The 19,814-nt window shown below is 41.3% G+C and overlaps 1 protein-coding gene across 1 annotated transcript in view; it reads left to right on the forward strand.

Annotated features, from left to right (window-relative positions):
- Nucleotides 1–19,814, forward strand: part of scn8ab (sodium channel, voltage gated, type VIII, alpha subunit b) — a 49,862-nt gene that overhangs the window by 25,929 nt on the left and 4,119 nt on the right. Inside the window, exons 12-27 of the mRNA XM_070957994.1 lie at nt 1,684–2,007; nt 3,309–3,441; nt 3,709–3,947; nt 5,830–6,003; nt 6,161–6,517; nt 6,646–6,819; nt 6,974–7,267; nt 8,742–8,859; nt 9,009–9,163; nt 9,910–10,083; nt 15,065–15,187; nt 18,002–18,286; nt 18,383–18,436; nt 18,523–18,660; nt 19,104–19,208; nt 19,320–19,590. Of these exons, the coding sequence (XP_070814095.1) occupies nt 1,684–2,007; nt 3,309–3,441; nt 3,709–3,947; nt 5,830–6,003; nt 6,161–6,517; nt 6,646–6,819; nt 6,974–7,267; nt 8,742–8,859; nt 9,009–9,163; nt 9,910–10,083; nt 15,065–15,187; nt 18,002–18,286; nt 18,383–18,436; nt 18,523–18,660; nt 19,104–19,208; nt 19,320–19,590 (3,118 nt within the window). The remainder of the gene's footprint in view (nt 1–1,683; nt 2,008–3,308; nt 3,442–3,708; nt 3,948–5,829; nt 6,004–6,160; nt 6,518–6,645; nt 6,820–6,973; nt 7,268–8,741; nt 8,860–9,008; nt 9,164–9,909; nt 10,084–15,064; nt 15,188–18,001; nt 18,287–18,382; nt 18,437–18,522; nt 18,661–19,103; nt 19,209–19,319; nt 19,591–19,814) is intronic.

Raw genomic sequence — 19,814 nt, forward strand, 5'->3', positions numbered from 1 at the left:
CCTCTTCCAGAGATTTGAGTGGTGGCTGAAGCTTCTTGCTGTGCCTGTAGAGTGAGATGCTGCTCAGACTCATGGGTAACTCTCCAAGGCTTCAGTGGCCGAGTGAGGCACTTTGAACGTCAGGACCGATCACAGGATGACAGACTGAATTCCATGTTCGTACAGCCATGCCTTGACTGGTTCACTGATTTCAGATAGCCCCCCAGTTCAGTGCACATTTATCGGATAGATGCCGGGTCCCTCAGTGTGCTGTCAGACACCTTGCCTATGCTTTTCACTGGCTTCTCTGTGATTGTTGCAATCACAGTGGCTCCAATGCTGAATCCCGTCAGAACATCAACCTTGTTTTTCTTCAGCACCAGATATCAGGACATCTGGACCCACCCTGTCAGCTTCTCAAATCCCTGCAGAGTCCTGAGATTCTGTCCCTCTGGTCCGATGTATGAATGAAACTATTGTTGAAAAAGGTCCTGAATCTACTGGACATGATGCTGATGGCTTTAGCACACTCTAGATGACTCACAGCTTCCAGGAGCAGGAATTATGGATAGTTCCTGTCAACCTTGCATGTAGCTCTGACTCGTTGAACTACGCACTTATCTACTGGCTCAGTCAATAGTTGGCACACTCCTAACTCTCTTTCTCTTGCTGGATCACAAAAAGCCATCTTGAGATGATGGTCTTTCTCCTCCTGTGAGCATGTCAGCTTACCACATTAACTCTGTGGTAAATTTGAATGGTCCAGCCTTAGCACACAAGTCAACTGAGTTGAAGCTCTCTGCTCCTCTTCTCCCGGCTGCTTGTACTTGCACCTTATGGTCTTGAGCTCCTGTGGTTTGGGAGAAAAGCTATTCTACTCCAAACATTTCAGCAAGCTCACTGTGATGACCATGGCTTGAAATTACTTGTCCCATTCCTCCTGTGGTTGGGTGCCTGTGTGTTGTTTTCTTCCTGATTCTGTCAGATTCTTCTCTGACATCTTGGGCATCACATGTGCATCCTTCTGGATTTTACACCCCCTCTCTTTTTGGGCTCCACAGGGATATATAGTATACCCCTGAGATATCTGCATACTCAGACATCTGCATACTGGCAGAGGAGTGTAATTACTGGATTCTTGTGGTGCTCTTCACAGGAAAAAGGACAAAAATAGCATGAATGATAAAGGAAAGACAATGAATTAGAACAAATTTGAAGGATCAGCTGATCAGCAATTTCGGAAATTCATTGTCATCTTACAGTACATTGCAGAGATTCAATTCTCATATTGTAAATGATTGAGCATTATTATCACATTGCCCTGCCATTCCTCTTTATCATTGTTGTGTCACTTATTTTGTGATAAACTCTTTGGGTACGAGGAAACTCCAGTGATAGCCTTGGTATCTGTATGTCACACAAAAGCTAGCAATCTATTTGTTATTGTACAGGCAGAGAAGTCACAATTTTACACCTTATATTGCTACAAAACAATGAAACCTGTATGTTGCATGTCTTTAGCTTGCACACATTCTCATTTTCTTGAGATAACTTGTTTCTTTTTCTCTCCGTCCTCTGATTTATTCTTGTCAATTCTTGTGTCCCACTCCACCTTGTTGGCCCTTTTTGTTCACATCAACTAACTCCTGCTGTTTTTAATAACTCCTCAGCTCTCCCTCTCTGCATCTGTCTCTCCCTCCTCAGTCACTACTCAGCATCCCAGGCTCTCCCTTCATGTCCCGCCACAACAGCCGGAGCAGCATCTTCAGCTTCAAAGGCCGTTCCAAGGACATGGGCTCAGAGAATGAGTTTGCAGACGACGAGCACAGTACAGTAGAGGAGAGCGAAGACCGTCGAGGCTCCCTGTTTATCCCTTACCGCCGCAACAGCTACAGTGGCTACAGCCAAGGCTCATCACGCATCCACCCCCTGGCACCCCACTCTGGAGGGAAGAGGAACAGCACAGTGGACTGCAATGGCGTGGTGTCGCTCATCGGCCCTGGGCCCGGCAGACGGCTTCTGCCTGAGGTGAAAATAGATAAGGCAGCCACTGATGACAGTGTAAGGACGTCCATGGGACACCCATACAGTTTAGGCATGATGGTGGCGGCCCCGGTCTCTGCAGCTTCTCCTTCACAACCTCCTCCCCTTGGCTCTTGTTCCTCTTTTTCCTGAACTCAGTAGCTTCCTTTTCCACCCCTCAATATCTAGATTCTGACTTAGAATTTCATCTTACACTTACACATCTAATGCCCTTTTCTGCTTCTCCCTTTTTAACAGCTCTAGAAGGCACTAACCAGCTGAAACAGTATTCATGAAGTCACTGCCTTATCAGCATCATGATTATCATTTTCATTGATTAATGTCTAACAGTTAATATCAGATATGACCCCCCCCCCCCCCCAGTTCTCCTAACAATTCTATCAACCAGGTCACACATGCACAGTCAAAACATTTCGCAGGAAAAAAATCACTTCCTACTTCGACTTCTGTCATTCTTAGGGGCTCCCGTACTACTTTCTCGATACCCCTTCACTTCTTCTTGTCTTCCTTTCGGTTTCACTCTTCCTGCTGCCCATTCTTTCCATCCTGTCCTCATTTATCCTCTGCTCCTTAGCCACTGGATGGTGCAAAATTAAATCTGAAACCTTTTTCTGTAACAGTATTTCTCCTCAGTATGTCTAGCATGGTAGACCCCTCTTTAATTCTCAACCAACCTTTACCTTTGTATCATTAAAATGTAGCATGATGTAGAAGCAAATGTCTTGAATTCCCCTCTGTTCTTGACCAGCATGCCATTGCATGCATTTTAATGTTGTTTACTTAGAGGTTGTAGTTTAGTTATGCGCAGTACAAGAGGCAGGGTTTACAAAATGTACCGTAAATTCTCAGACAAAAGCCAGTACTTCAATAATGGCCACTTAATAAAATACTACAGATAGAAAACAGGGGAAATTAGAAATAAAGACCTATCTCAAATAGAAGTTTGTTTTAATAAAGACTTGGTTCTCTCCTCTGTTGTGGTAAATTCAGGCAAATATTTGAGAATTTACAGTATAAATTTGAAATGTGTCATGATATGTTGCAGGAAATGCAGGAAAACTGAACAAAACAGGAAATTTGGGATAATCATACGCTGTAAAAAAGATCTGATGATCGGATGTCAAAAGCTGCATTCATCACGTTCGGTTTTTCATCGTCTGAGCAGACCTATGGCATCATTTATCATTTGGATAGCTTAAGAGCATGAGTTTTAATGTGTGATGTTTGTGAGTATGCATTCATGTGAGTACTTCTCTGACTGACATTGTGTCCATCTCTGAGTACAGACTACTGATGTGGAGATTAAGAAGAAGCACTCTGGCTCTCTCATGGTATCTGTGGATCAGCTGAACTCCTCCTTCAAAGGAAAGGACCGTGCCAATAGTCAGATGAGCGTAGTCACCAACACACTGATAGAGGGTACAGAAAGTGCATGTTTCCTTCTTTCCTTAGCAAACTAACAGTATGTAGTAAAGAGTTTAATTTTCACCTTACTAACTTGTGATCACAATTCAAACTAGCTGTGATCTAGATGTTGCACTACATACTGTTTGCAAATACACCTCAAACTGACATTTTTCTCATGTTCGGGGAAGAAAATTGCTAGTGTGACTTTAGAGACTCACTCCTAACTACTTTGTTCTTCTCACCCTTTCTGGTTTTCTTTCTTCTTCGTCACTCCTGCAGAGTTGGAGGAGTCTCAGAGGAAGTGCCCTCCCTGTTGGTACAAGTTTGCCAATATATTCCTCATCTGGGAGTGCTTTCCCCTGTGGCTGAAGATCAAGCACATAGTCTACTTGATTGTCATGGACCCATTTGTTGACCTCGCTATCACCATCTGCATTGTCCTCAACACCCTCTTCATGGCCATGGAGCACTACCCCATGACACCCCATTTTGAGGATGTCCTGGCAACTGGCAACCTGGTGAGAACCTGCAGTTCTTCGTTTGGCCCTTCTTGTACCACTGCCATTTGTCTTTGTAAGTTTTTATGCCTGCATGAACCCCATTATCTCTCCCAGGAGTTACAGAAGCATTGCAGGTTCAGTTTGCCCCACCTACATAACCTCAAACCAATGTATCAATGCATCATTTGGTATGTGCACTTAAGACACACGCTCATAGTGTATATAGGACTCTGATGGGGTCTCATTAAAGATTTATATCCATTTTAATGTAGCCAGACAGCCTGCTCCCCAAACTCTCATCACCCGCACTCAGGTCACTCTCCTGTTTCCGTTGCATCCTGCTTACCTCAACTCTGCTGTACTCTGTCTAAGTCTCTCCCTTTCTTACACACACACACACACACACACACACACACACACACACACACACACACACACACACACACACACACACACACAAGACTAAATAACAGTCATAATAAGGCTTGCCACTGATCTGCCTACCACTGGTTTAGCAGAGTACATATTAACCAAACGTACAGCAGACATTTTGATTTGTCTGTGCTCTGCCCTTGCTGTCAGACATCACTGTAGCACAGCTGTCTGAGGGCAGCAGCATTGGCACAGTGTCAGTGCTAAGACAGGAAATGAGGTCATAGGGATTGGCATGCTGTCAGGAGTAAAACAGGAACTGAAGTCAGAGGAATCAGTGTGATGGATGGTGCAGTATGAATCATTGGGTGTTCTCTGCAGCACTGATTGGGCACATGATTAGCCACTGGGTGGGCGACATGGGAAGGGCTCAGAATACTACAGCTCCATGCAAGTTCTGCTGGAACACGGTGCTACCACTTTATGACCTTGCCCTGTCAGAAGAGTACTCACTCTAAGCATATCCCAATCCATTTTTAATCAGCACTACATCAAATAAAATGCAGTGTAAGCAAGCCATTTTTTTCATTCTGCACTCAGTTTTCCCTGAAGACTTTTAGAACGAGGAAGGATTTGAAATTTTGCTGTTTTTAATGTTTGTATTATGACATTATTATTGGATATGGATTAAGTCAGTTTTTATAAAGTCACAGTCTACTGAAACAAACAGTAGACATTAGACTGTGACTCACATGGACTAAACATGGACATGGGCATGTTTACCTCTGTGTTACATCACCTTTTCTTTAAACAGCATTCAGTCAGTGTTTGGAAACTAGGGACCGTAATTGTTGAAGTTTTGGAAGTTCACATTCTTACTTGATATACAACTTCAGCTGCTCAACAGTCCAGAGGCTCGGCTGTCGTATTTTTTCTTTCATAATGCACCACATATTTTCAATGGGAGTCAGATCCGGACTGCATGCAGGACAGTCTAGTACCTGCAATCTTTTACTGAAGAGCTGCACTGTTGTAATACCTGCAGACAGTGGCTTGGCGTTGTCTTGCTGGAATAAGGAGCAATGTTCCTGAAAAAGATGTCATCTAGATGGCAGCATGTGTTGCTCCCAAGCCTGTATGTAACTTTCAACATGAATGTAGCCTTTACAGATGTGCAAGTTACCTATGACATGGGTACTAACACACCCCCTTACCATCAGAGATGTTGGCTTTTGAACTTTACACAGGATGGTCCATCTCCTTGAAATGTGGGCTTGTCAGACCACAGCACACTTTTCCACTTTGCATCAATCCATTTCAGATGATCTCGGGCCTAGAGACGTGGGATTTCTGGATGTTGTTCATACTTCGCTTTGGATGGTAGAATCTTAACAATGACAAATTGTGTCAGGGCGTATAGTTACAAAAAACAATGACTTTTTTGGAAGTGGGGTTGTACATTTGTTTTTACAGCAAGATTGTAAATTCAGTCCTAAATTTATGGCGTAACTGTGATGTTGGTCTACAGGTTTTCACAGGCATCTTCGCTGGGGAGATGTTTGCCAAGCTGATTGCCATGGATCCCTACTACTACTTCCAGGAAGGCTGGAACTGCTTTGATGGCTTCATTGTAACCCTGAGTTTAGTTGAGCTGGGACTGGCTGATGTGGAAGGTCTGTCAGTGCTCAGGTCCTTCCGATTGGTAAGTGGAAGAATATAGATATAGGCATGTCAACATTTACTTTACCTCTTTGACTCCTGAAATTAAATGGACAAGTCAGTTCAAGTCCAACCTCTTTTAGATTTCTGTCCTAATATGGATAACTGTGGAATAATCATGTTTGCTTTTTCTCTTATAGTTAAGAGTGTTCAAACTAGCCAAATCATGGCCCACCCTCAACATGCTGATCAAGATCATTGGTAACTCAGTGGGAGCTCTGGGTAATCTGACCCTGGTGCTGGCCATCATCGTCTTCATCTTTGCCGTGGTGGGCATGCAGCTGTTTGGCAAAAGCTACAAGGACTGTGTGTGTAAGATCGCCCAGGACTGTGAACTTCCTCGCTGGCACATGAATGACTTCTTCCACTCCTTCCTGATTGTGTTCAGAGTGTTGTGTGGGGAGTGGATTGAGACCATGTGGGACTGTATGGAGGTGGCAGGACAGAGCATGTGTCTCATCGTCTTCATGATGGTCATGGTCATTGGAAACCTGGTGGTAAGAAAAGACAAAGATTACATAGTGTAGATGCTGCTGAATGATAGTGGCCTGCTATAGTTTCCAAGGTATGAACCATTTACTGCGAGTGCATGGGTTCCAGCGTTTGTGGTGTTTTTTTTCCTGAGGTTCTGAACCTGTTTCTGGCCTTGCTGCTGAGCTCATTCAGCGCAGACAACCTCGCTGCCACAGATGACGATGGTGAGCCCAACAACCTCCAGCTGGCAGTCGCCCGCATCAAGAAGGGGATTGCCTGGTTCAAGGCAAACATGCGTCTCTTTGTAGCCACAGTACTCAAGAAGGTACCATAAAATTAAACATCTAGATGAACAACCAATTCTTTGTTGCTGAATACCCTGAACTATTATAGCTGTTGTCATATGAATGTGTGTTTTAGTCTGACAGCTCAAGTGGACTTTTCTGTTTGTTATGTTTTGCTCTGTTTTTGACAAGCAGCCCGTAGAGGATGAACAGAAGCCTCTGGATGAAATGTACGAGAAGAAGCTCAACTGCATTGCAAATCACACAGTGGACATCAACCGTGAACTGGACTATGCTAAAAATGGCAATGGCACCACCAGCGGCATTGGGAGCAGTGTGGGAAAGTATATGATTGATGAGGACTACATGTCCTTCATTCACAACCCCAACCTCACTGTCTGTGTTCCCATCGCTGTTGGCGAGTCAGACTTTGAAAACCTTAATACAGAAGACTTCAGCAGCGAATCGGATGTGGAGAACAGTAAAGATGTGAGTAGCAATTACTGCTAAGAGTATGAGAATGTCAGAGAGATGTAAGCATTGAGATGTCAGTGGTAATGTCCTTGCCTAGTGTGGTGATAGATTGGGTAAATCATTACCTGATGTTGGGAGATTATGCTGCAGTTTTACTTTGGACACTGTTTATTGGATATGTGAGCTATTTTAGAGCTACGTCATTGCTGTGATACTCCTTGTGTTTAATAATGTATTTACAAGTTTAGAAATTTAGCTTCACGTGTGTAAATGCATGTGCTTGTTTGTGCTCATGTGGCATCTTTTGATCCATTAAGCAGAACTGGTCTGAGCTGCCACACCGAAGACATTTAGTGTGCCTGACATTTCAGAACACCCATTTAGGCATGACAGCTGCAACACTGAGCCTGAGTGCTGACCCTGCAGACAGACAGAAACAAAGGCAGAGAAACATAGTGCCTGCTGTATAGTGTGAATGTGAGAGATGGGTAAGCCAGACACAAAGCTTCGAGAAGTCTGATGCATGGGTCACCTTGACCTGGTTTGTAGTAGAAAGAAAGGGGATAATACAGCAACGTCACAACTCTACCTGCACCAGGTTCATATTCCACTGGGCTTCCTCAACCAACCACACAACAATCTTCCCTGCACCACAGCCAGCCACGAGGTACACTGCAGGGAGCAGACACAGACAGAGCAGCTAACAGCCAATCAGAAAAGCAGAGGTCCATCTGGCTGTTTGGTAGAGAGAAAAAAGAGGGAGTGGAAGAGAGCGAAAATGCGGCCCTTTGCTGACGACTTAAGGGTATAAAGTGCAGTATCATTCTCTAGTGAACTGAACTGGCTGAGTGGCTGTGTCTGCATGCGTGCGTGTGTGTGTATACTTTATTGCAATAAGGCTGCTGTTATGATGGTGTTTCACCGGTTTGCCTTACCTCACCTTGACCTAAGTTGTGGCATGATTTATTGCCACAGGTGAACTTCACCAAGCCATAGTTTTAATGCCTAAAGATAAGAGATTTCACATTCCTCTTTAATATACCTTACAAATCTGAAATTCATATCCAGAGCAATTCTTGTTCTACCAAGACTTGAATGCTTGTACAAGTATTTGTTTAATTCTTTGATCAGAAATAAATGAATCCTTCATCACTGAAGTATCTATATTTATGCACATATAACAATGGACATCATTACCAATCCAATCAATAACTGGTCAAGTTTAATTACTTCTTTGTGCATCTATTAATAACTCTGCAGAATAGGCAGTGGCAGAGAGAGATATAGCTACACTACATAGCTAAAACATATATACTGTACCTGTAGTAATAAATCATGTCATGCATATAAATGCAAAAGGAGCATTAATGTAATTGCTCTCCTGGCACTGTGCCATGTCCACAGGCTCAGCATCTCACTGCTGAGCCTGTAATGTTCAGAGAGAAAGTCAGAGGTTGAAATGATCTCTTTGGTCCTCTGTTTGTCCTAGCTGGATGACACCAGTTCATCTGAGGGCAGCACAATAGACATCAAGCCTGATGTGGAGGAGGTGGCAGTAGTGGAGGTAGTGGAGGAGTACCTTGACCCAGATGCCTGCTGGACAGATGGTAGGTAGTGTTTATTATTGACATGAATAATTATCAACACTGTAGATAGTATTTTATTGGCACTGTTATACATTACATTGTGTCCTTGGCAGTATTATGTTTCTGTCTTTTTTGCGATATCAGCAGCTGTGTATTTATTTGTCACACAGAGTGTGTGGCCAAATACAAGTGCTGTGATGTTCCCATCACTCACGGCTGGGGGAAACACTGGTGGTTCCTGAGGAAGACCTGCTACCTGATCGTAGAACACAATTGGTTTGAAACTCTCATCATCTTCATGATCCTGCTCAGCAGTGGAGCCCTGGTAAGGTTTCTCTCTCTCTCTCTCTCTCTCTCTCTCTCTCTCTCTCTCTCTCTCTCGCTCTCTCTCTCTCTCTCTCACACACACACACACACACACACACACACACACACACACACACACATGAAACACATATCAAAGCAAAGTTACTCAGTGCTTGTCAATATTATTCAATATTATTATGTAAATGCAGGAGATAGTAGGTGAACTGAGAAAAAAAATTCACAGAATAAATAAAACAAGAATGTGCCGTTGGTTTAGAAAAAGTGAACCTCATAAGGATGTGCACATCTCCTGCTTTTCCACTGCAATTGCTCCTGCTAATGGACAGCAAAGTGCTGTAATACACCAGCCTTTCAGCTGGCAGAATCCAGCTTAGGTTTGCAGCTTTCTGGAGGGAGCAGGCCTGTGGCCAGATCAAAATACTTATATGGTGAAGAATGGATACAGCAATGGAGAATGGAAGAGCTGAGGGGAATGATCAGCTTGACAAATTCTAACACATGTTTGAGAACAGTAAAAATCCAAGTCAGCCCTTCTCAATTGAAAAAAAACCCAAAACACCTCTTATAGATATTAGTATTGGTTGATAAGGAATTCATGCCATGTAGACATTAAACATTAACAAATATGTTGTAATGTGTAGCTTCCCTCACAGTTTACCCATTTGCAACATCAGCTTGTGTAATGTATTGATGGTAAAATCAGATAAGCCATGGTCCATGTGCTGATTCTCTGCTGCACTTTAGGCTTTTGAGGATGTGTACATTGAGCAGAGGAAGACAGTCCGCATCATTCTGGAGTATGCTGATCGGGTTTTCACCTATATCTTCATCCTGGAGATGTTGCTGAAATGGGTGGCCTACGGCTTTGTCAAGTACTTCACAAATGCCTGGTGTTGGTTAGACTTCTTCATTGTGGATGTAAGTACATTTACATATCATTTTGTTATATAATTAATAGTGCAGCAGTGTAATTTATACAAGTCATTTGATTCAACTCATGATGATATTTGAAGATTGCGACATCAAAATTTCAAAAAGCCTCTTTTTTAATGGGAACAAACATAGATAACAGATGGTAAAACATATTTTTTCTCAGGACATTTTCTCAATACATCCACATGTGGGTCCAGGTGATGACAGCATTGTTTTTTAAATCTACAGCATAGATTATTAAAAAACACTGATGGAAACTTTTTATCACAAAAATGCTTTCTACATTTTTAATACTGCCTACAGTATTAGTCTGACTCTCCACAGCAATGGTCTGGTCAGGGAGGATTTTTTTGTCTATGTCCTCAAAAACATGGTCTACTCCTCGAACAAAACCTTGGAAATCTAAGCTGTTCTGACAGTGTGTACATTTTTGAGTCATTATGAGGCTATAATGTCAATCTGTCTTACAGAACAAAGTATTGATGGGTCACAGCTTAATAGATTATTTATTACCTATGATATATCCAGGCTTTGCTGCAGTGCTTTGTGGACCATCCACATGAAAATGCTACAATGTTAAATATTACTGTTGTAATTGAGTAATATGGTATGGAAGCAGCAGTGTTCACTGGAATTTAGAAACAAAACAAAGGAGGATATATAATGTGATATTTCCAGTAAATTGATAAGAGGGCTATGTTTTCCATCACAGTTCATGTCAGTGTCATGGCCAATCATTACCAGGTTGCCACTTGAAATTTTAGGCCCGATGACAGCACCTCAACAGCAGCCCAGTAAATATCTATAAACCCTGGTATGTGTCAGAGCTCCTTTCTTGCTCTGGACTGCTGAGTCATTCAGTGTTTTCCCACATGACCGTTACTACTGTGCACACAAGGTTTGTTCTTTTCTGTCATTTATACATGATGAGTTTCTCACTTGAATTTCCTCCTGTGTCTGTAATTGCAAAAGGAAAATATGCATTGTATGGTATGCTTACTTCCTTGAAATACAGCCAGAATGAACATCGTAAAGCAACTGCTGCACATTTGCTTCTGTGATTGCATGTGTGAAGCAAAAGAGGATAACAGGGACTAACAAACAATGTAGTGGAGTTCTATTAAATGACCTTTGACTTGGAAGGGGTGGAACTGCAGTAACCAATAACATGTAATGTTTATTAAATACAGTTCAGATGCAGCTCCTGTACTGATGCAAGTAGTACAATACTTGTGAAATTAAACTGCAGTTTTAATAAACTTATTTAACAATTTACAACCTGAATGTCATAGAAAATTAACCTAGATAAATTACAACAGCTACAGCCGTGAGCGCTGAGCTGCTTTTGGATTGGCAGCATGATTAATCTTTCCACAAGCAGCTGATTGAGGGAATTGCTGGTGGTGTCCAGCAGCTTTGCCATGTTCTGTCTGGCTGCACCCTTAATGTGATCTATTTCCTGTTGAAACAGGAAGTTGAGGTGGGACAAAAAAAAACAAAACACCATAAGATAATTGTAATTACAAGTCAAGGGGATATCATTGAAGAGGAGAAAGGCCGTTCTATATGATAAGAACAGGGACATTTTATGTTTATACCTTTCAGTGAGTGATGAGGTCACTGTGAAATATTTACTGCTTACCAGAAAGTGACACTTTTCCAGGAACTTAAAGGTGCCTTTCTATGGTGTCTTTTAATGTTATGGTATTGGCATACACTGTAAAAAATTCACCGACTTCAAAACTCATGATGTGACCATCATTTTGGAGTTTTTGCCTGAATTCTCAAGCGAGAATAATTGTGTCCTTAATTTATAATGGACTTCAAATTATGCCACCATGTAAAAAGTAAGAAGTAGTGAATAAGTGATGACTACAAATCAAATTCTACTGTGCTTGCTGTCATGCATTGTGCAGCTAAACAATGTCCAAATTTCAGTTTCAACATTCAGCCTTTATAATACAGCTCTAACGTTTTCTTATAATTCAGATTTTTGTTCCAGAATCTTTTCTGTTCATGTTTTTTCTTGTTGTCTTAATCCTCTTACATGTATTTGATGATGTGTTTTATGTAGTGCTGAGTCACGTATTGGCTGGTAAGTCGTCCATTATCCTTTGACCACCAGTTTTCCACCATCCTTGACTCTTTGGTGCCGTCTCTCTGTCCGTGATTCAACATTAACATCCTTATCATGTGTCACATGACATCACATATATATAATATATATAAGAATGGACTAATGTATGTTGTGTTCCTGATGGCTTTCTGAACTTGTCTGTGCGTCCCAGTACCCACGCTTGCTGTTTTATGTGTTTGCGGCGACTGCCACAGGGCCCAAGTGCTTGTTAACACCACAAGTGTAAGGAGGTTTATCCAAGCTCACTGGGACACACTTCAATAATCAAGAGATCCTGTTGCTTGCACAGATACATGGCTCAGTGGAGCTCAGATGCTTTGTTGGTTTTGTTTCATTTCCACATGATGAACAAATAGATAGCATCAACCATACAGTATGACAGTTACAGTCAGATGATAGTAAAGACTATGCAAAATGCACATTCAGGAGCAGAGAGAGGAGTAATAAGGTTAGTAAAGCAATTAAACCAAGTAATCTAGAAGCAAGCAGGTCTGCTATAGATAAAAGAAGAATAACATGATATTATTTAGAGTGCTTTCTGTTTGATGAGATTTTTTCATTTCAATTCCAATGTTTTATATGTTTTTATAATGTTCGATTTGCAATATTATTTTTAGCAGTCTCATTGGGAAGATTGTATTTATTAGACAAATTGAAAAATAGAAGTCAAAAGATACATTTCTCTGGAGTTTCTGCAATAATTGTGCAGTATTTGTACATGAGTAATTATAGGTTATGGGGTCCATGTCACAAACTTCGACTTCTTCATGTCTACTGGTTATTGTCGGTCCTAAAACAGGTGAATTACTGCCAACAACTGGACTGGTGTTGTGCAGTAAACCATGATGAATTGTGGAGGTACCCACTCACCAAAGTGGGACTAGAAGAAGAGTGCATCAAGTGTGCGTTAGTGCTTTTCAAACAGGAGACACACTTGCCCACTGGCGGTGCTTTAATGCACACTTAAGTGCGCAATTCAAGCAATTAGATTATGAGATTGTGTTTCTGACACTGTAGCCTGATGGTGGCAGCACAAGAGGATAACTCATGATATCTCCAAATGGAAATGGTTTATCCTTTTAGGAGTGTGAATGTGATTAAGTAAATTTGACCACAATTGCCTGTTAGAGTTTTATATTTGTTAACAACAAGTGACAGCTTTGGCTTGTCAGAAGCACTAGAGGAACAATCAGGCTGACTCAGAAACATCTGGATTCATCCTCAGAGAACCATGAATATCCAGGGCAAACTTTGATGGAAATCTGGCCATTGGTTTTTCAAATACCTTTCATGGACCAAAGATATCCTCAGACCCTGGCACCAGCAGGAAGAAAAGTGTGTGTGTTTGTCACTGTTTAGCTGTTGATGCAACTTTATGGTAATTCTTTAGATCTAATCTTGGGTCTTGTCATGTTAGAATGCATTATATTGTCCGGCGCGTCTGGTCAGTTGTTCACCCAATGTATGTATGAATGTACTATTAATATACTATTTTATATACTTCACTACATTTCAGAGGGAAATATTGTGCTTTTTGGTCCATTAACTACACTTACTTGACAGCTTTAGTTACCAGTTACTTTTTACAGATTCAATACAGAATATAACTAATATTCAGCAACAATAATACTAATAAAATATGTCATTATTGATTAAGCTACCCTGCAGTATAAAAAGTAGTTTAAACTAGTTACCACCGTTACCAATAGCATTACCATTAGTGATATACCTATTATTGCAACACTAATCATAGTCCAATGATATCAGTTATTATTCTGAAGTGGACCAATCTGCATAATGAGTACTTTTATTTTTGGTACTTTAAGTACATTTTGATTCTTGTGTACCTTTACTTTTTCCACCACTGGGTATTTCTGCCGTTTATTATTGTTAGGTCTCATTTATGGATGTAGCTTGTGAAAGAGGACAGAAGAGTCAAGTTCTCCAAGTTGTGAGATTGGATTCCCCAACAGGAAACCTCACATATGCAGAAATCTCATTGTATTCTAAATTGGCCCATGTGTTGTGCACATAACGTGTCCTGACTTCCCATGCAAGTCTCTACCCTAATATCGACCTGTCCTCTCTCTCACAGCAGGTGCCTATAACTGTGTCTCTCTTTAAGTTAAGAGAGACATTGTGCAGCTGTCGAGAGGGACTGAGGGGTCGTTGTTTGAGGGTCCAGGGTAAGGTTTGTGTGCTGTGTTGGGACTCCTACTTTCACAGGTTATCCTCTCTCTTCTAACCCTGAAAGTTGTCCTCAACCTTCTGCGTTTTCTCTCCCCTCTTTTAAGTGAGATGCTCTCTGGTGTGGAAACTGTACTGTTTTGTACTGTGTACTGTGTGTATATTATTGTGTCACGTTGATTTAGTGTTTGTGAATACATCTCTCCTCTAATTTTTTCCCTTTGTTTGACTCTTTATCTTCTCTCCCTCTCACTGTGTCAACCACAAGTTTCTTTCCAGGTGTGCTCACTGTGCTGTAAAGCTGGTTATCACGCTAGACTGGCTTGCCAAACTAAACCAAACACAAACATAAGCCAACAAACACATAAAAAAGAAAAAAGATGACTTGGGTCATGTGCACTTTATTGACCTTTGTCTATTGTAATAACCCCTGTTTAAACATATGCTATATACTGTAGATACATATACTTACACAGAATCTATACATGCACTTCTATATATGTATCTGTACATACTCTAACCATTCAGCCACCCTTACAGTATATATAGGGCCCACCTTTCTCTCTATATCCCCTCTAACTATGTGGGTCCTCTCTTCCTTTGCCTCTGTCTTTCCCTCTCCTTCTGTCCCTATCTGTGTAGGTGTCTATAGTCAGCCTTATAGCTAATGCGTTGGGCTACTCCGATCTAGGCCCGATTAAGTCACTCAGGACACTGAGGGCCTTGAGACCCCTCAGGGCCCTGTCACGTTTTGAAGGGATGAGGGTAAGACCTAAGATACCAGGCAGCTGGTCCTTCTGCATGCCGATTAAATAAAAGCATCAACGCATGCTGGAGATGGCAATATAGAAGATTTACCTAGAAGATTTTTAAAATGTCTCTGTAGCTTTTATCAATGAGAAGCTTTTTGCATGGATGCAGATCATCTCAGATGGTCATTATACATCTGATTTGATTTATCATATTTCATTTCATATATTTTAAATTTAGTGCTATGTAAAGGCAATTTGCAGTGATTTAGCCATTAGTAATTATTAACAAAACACCAAATCTGTCACATGCCTTATGAAACTCTAGACCATAACAGGGATTTTGACCTGAATGATGCAACATGTTATAATAATAACTCAGCTCTGAAGTATTCAGTACCAGCTGAGAGAACAACCGGAGGTTGGTATGAAACATCACACAAAACCGTTTTAACTGAATCACAGAAAAGGGTTAATGTAGACTGAAGTTACGCAATTAGAGCAAGCAAACTGCCTGTTTCTGGGCAGAGAGCCTCCCAGATGATAGACAAATTGATATATAAATCTGTGCACATAGTCAATTAAACTGTGTGTGCACATTTTTTACCTTTTTACAGTATGCACACACAGTACAGTATGTCCTTAACTGTGTGTGCAGTTTTTTTTTTCTTCCAATATTTTCTTTCCGCAATGATAATTGGGTTTTTCTGATCTTTACTTCAGTGTGTGATGGTTTGGATCAACCTCTGATTGTTGCTGGGCAGAAAAAGAAATCTTGCTAGTGTCTAAGCTCAGCATCCTCTGACTGTCCCTCTCCCTCGAGTGCCCTGCTATCTGATCCTATCACAGTTTGGCTTTGGCATTGTCACACTGGAAGATCAACAAACTTCTGGTTGCATACCCCCCTCCCTCGCCATCCTTGCTCACCACTCCTCAGTGAATGTCATCACCATGATTTACATTATCACCATTTTGCAGTAGTTATATGAACTGATCATGTGGATGCTTTGTTTCTGTACTATTAGGTAGAACACTAAAATGAAAAGAAAAGCTAGATAGTTTTGACATTTGATGTTTGCCTATACAGTCTTGCATTATTTGGCTTTCTGTTACCATGGCTCCTCTGTGTTTGGAAATGCACATTCATATGATGCCCTCCTTAAGCAAGCTTTATCTCCTCCAACATGCCCACACTGCTTCTGTGCAGAGTAGTTTATATAACTGAGGGGTGGGGAACCTTTTTCCTGTCAAGGGCCTTTTCAATTTTTCTAACATCCTCCAGAATTTTTTCATGAGATGGGGGGCTCACCTGGTGGGGCCAGCAATTGTATGCTGTCTTCCCTTGGTAGCACCCCTGGCCATACTAAATTACTAAAGACGTGTCACACAAACCTCTGCAATGGCTGGAACTACTTTTCTTTGCCAAGGCATCTGATGTAAGATGGTAGAGATGATGATGGTGCTACTTGCAGCTGGTTTTCCAGATTTGGTCACTCTTGAAAAGCACTTAGTCTTTGCAAGAGTGCTGCGGCTTTAATATGGCTTCAAATGATTTCACATTTGAAAGCAGAGAGCTGAGAAGTTGGCTGGAGCTCGAGGTTCAGCTCTGAGAGGTTAGTAGTAATGTCAGCCATAAAATCCAGATCACACAGACACTTGCTATCACAGTTTCCAAGTTTCCATGTCAGGTTTTCCTTCATCTCTGTGAGTTATTCCAAACAAACTAACAGTTTGGAACAGTTTTACTTTGCCTGGTGCTAGCAGCTCTACACCAGCAACAAGACACTCCTTCACACTCCTTCACTCCTACTGAATGAGGTTTCAGCCTCTTGGCTATCAGCTTGTTCACCATACAACTTACCTGCATAACACTGTCTCTGTCAGAATGAGGTCTTGTGAAAGCTCCTTGTTGGGCATCCAAACTCTGCCAAAGAGCAGAGTTTAACTTTTTCCAAGCGCATTTGTCCTCTCAGCTTTTCCAGTTTAGCATGTTTAGAGTTGTAATGACTCTTGAGATTGACTTTTTCCTTCACTGTGAGTGTGTCCACACAAACTAACGTAGACACACTGATTGGCCTCTTACGCCAACATAAAATTAATCTTCCTTTTCTCTTGGAAAGTGTGACACTCTTCATCTACTTATGTTTTCTTTCCGTCTGTTTCTCGTAAAAAGCGTGCTGTCTAATATTTTGTTCTCTCTCTCTTAATTACTGAAAAAACATCATTGCTTTTTGTATTTATTAATTGCCTCGTAGGTCGCATACAGCCAGGGGGCTGGAGGTTCCTCACCCCTAATGTAACTCGTGCTCATTTGGCACTATTTGTAACCCAGTGGCAGTTATACAGTCACTATTTGGGGTTACACAGCAGTGTGGGATTTCTTTACTTTAAATGAAAATTCACCTGTCATCAGGTTCATCATTAGTCACATTGATTTAATTCAGCATAGAGTATGTACACAAAGAGTCATTGTCTGTTCCAGTCAGTTGTTGACATGGTGAAACATACATATGATTCTGTTCATACATCCATACAATCCTTGGTACGATACTGGGATCTCTGGGTAAAGAATAATTGCATGGGATGTAACAGTATATCATCGCACAATACATTGCATAAATGTAAAAATGCGATAATATGTATGTGGAGCTGAAAATGGATTGCAGTATATTCAGATATAACTGAATGCTAGAGAGTGCAATTAAGGAGGCAAAGAATGTGCATTTCTATGTATGTGTGTGTGTTGATGTTCTTATATGTAAACTTTTCTGTGCAGCTGCCGTTTGATCGCAAAGCTACAATGGCTCTGTTTGCTTGCTGTCATCCTCAGGTTGTGGTGAACGCCTTGGTGGGTGCAATTCCCTCCATCATGAATGTGCTGCTGGTGTGTCTCATCTTCTGGCTCATCTTCAGCATCATGGGCGTCAACCTGTTTGCTGGAAAGTATTACTACTGTTTCAATGAGACCGCTGAGGAGAGCTTTCTCCCTGATGTCGTCAACAACAAAACAGAGTGTTTCGCGTTCATTAATGCAAACTACAGTGAAGTTAGATGGAAAAACGTCAAGATCAATTTTGACAATGTGGGCGCAGGATACCTGGCACTCCTGCAAGTGGTGAGAAATCTTTGCTGTCATTTCACATGCGTTTCTCTCCTCTGATATCAAATGTTTAACCTGTTTTCTCACGTAATGTGTCTGCCCAATTAACAGGCAACATTCAAAGGCTGGATGGACATTATGTATGCAGCCATAGATTCTAGAAAGGTAAGCCTTTTGCAGTTTTTAAATCTGACCAGATCAGTGCGCAGTAATGTAGTTTTGTACATATTTTCACTTTTGCTGCTGTACAGGTGGAGGACCAGCCTATCTATGAGGATAACTTGTACATGTACATCTACTTCGTCATCTTTATCATCTTCGGCTCGTTCTTCACCTTAAACCTCTTCATTGGTGTCATCATTGATAACTTCAACCAACAAAAGAAAAAGATAAGATTTATTTTTCTCACTTTCCCAACCTCAGAACAAGCTGCTTTGGACATGTTTTGGAGGAACAGTTCAGCTTTTTGGGAAATACACTTATTCACTTTCTAACTTGTCAGTTAGACAAGAAGATTGGTGCTACTCTCGTTTCTTCGCAAGGATTTTGTAAGAGCTGTACTAGCTGTTCCCCTTCTTTCCAGTCTTTGTTCTAAAGTGACCTGACTACTAGTGGTAGCTTCACATTTACTGTGCAGACGTGAGAGTGGTGAAGCCAGTATGTTGAATTATTCCTTTTAGTTTAGCATATGAACATTGCAAACAAAGACAAGGAGCATTTTTTTGTGTTGAACTTGCCAAAACACAGTCAAATGAACCATTATGTTAAACTACTGTATATTTGGGTTTGTACTGGAATGAGATTGTAACCAAATTGTTTTTTGTCCCTTCACTTTGGAGGTCAGGATATCTTCATGACGGAAGAGCAGAAGAAATACTACAATGCCATGAAGAAACTAGGGTCCAAGAAGCCACAAAAACCAATACCCAGGCCTCAGGTAAGTATTGTCGTGCACAACTTTTCTTCTTCAGCAAGTAATTGAACATTTCTGAAGATTAAGAAAATAACTCCAAACATCCCTCCTTCCATTCCCTCCCTTTCTCCTCAGAACAACATCCAGGGCATGGTGTTTGACTTTGTGACGCAGCAGGTGTTCGACATCTCTATCATGATCCTCATCTGTCTCAACATGGTCACCATGATGGTGGAGACAGATGATCAGTCAAAGGAGACAGAGGATGTGCTTTACTGGGTCAACTTCTTCTTCATTGTGGTCTTCACTGGCGAGTTTTTATTGAAGCTCTTTGCGCTGCGTCACTACTACTTCACCAACGGCTGGAACATCTTTGATGTGGTTGTGGTCATCCTTTCAATTGTGGGCAAGTATTCAAAAGGCTTATTCATGTATGTGAAGCAAATAGTTCAGATATTGCCCATATAAATGGGCTTCAAGGGCACAGCACACAGAGATGGTTTAAAGGATCACTTCCCCAAAAATAAAAGGATGTTTTGTCACTTGTCTGGAGTGGTATGAAGCTATGCAATTTATTTTGTTTTTGAGATATCCGAAACTGTTGCTCATGTGTCCATTGGTTCCCCTGGT

Source organism: Chaetodon trifascialis, chromosome 3 (genome assembly GCF_039877785.1).
Source record: "Chaetodon trifascialis isolate fChaTrf1 chromosome 3, fChaTrf1.hap1, whole genome shotgun sequence".
NCBI lineage: Eukaryota > Metazoa > Chordata > Actinopteri > Chaetodontiformes > Chaetodontidae > Chaetodon > Chaetodon trifascialis.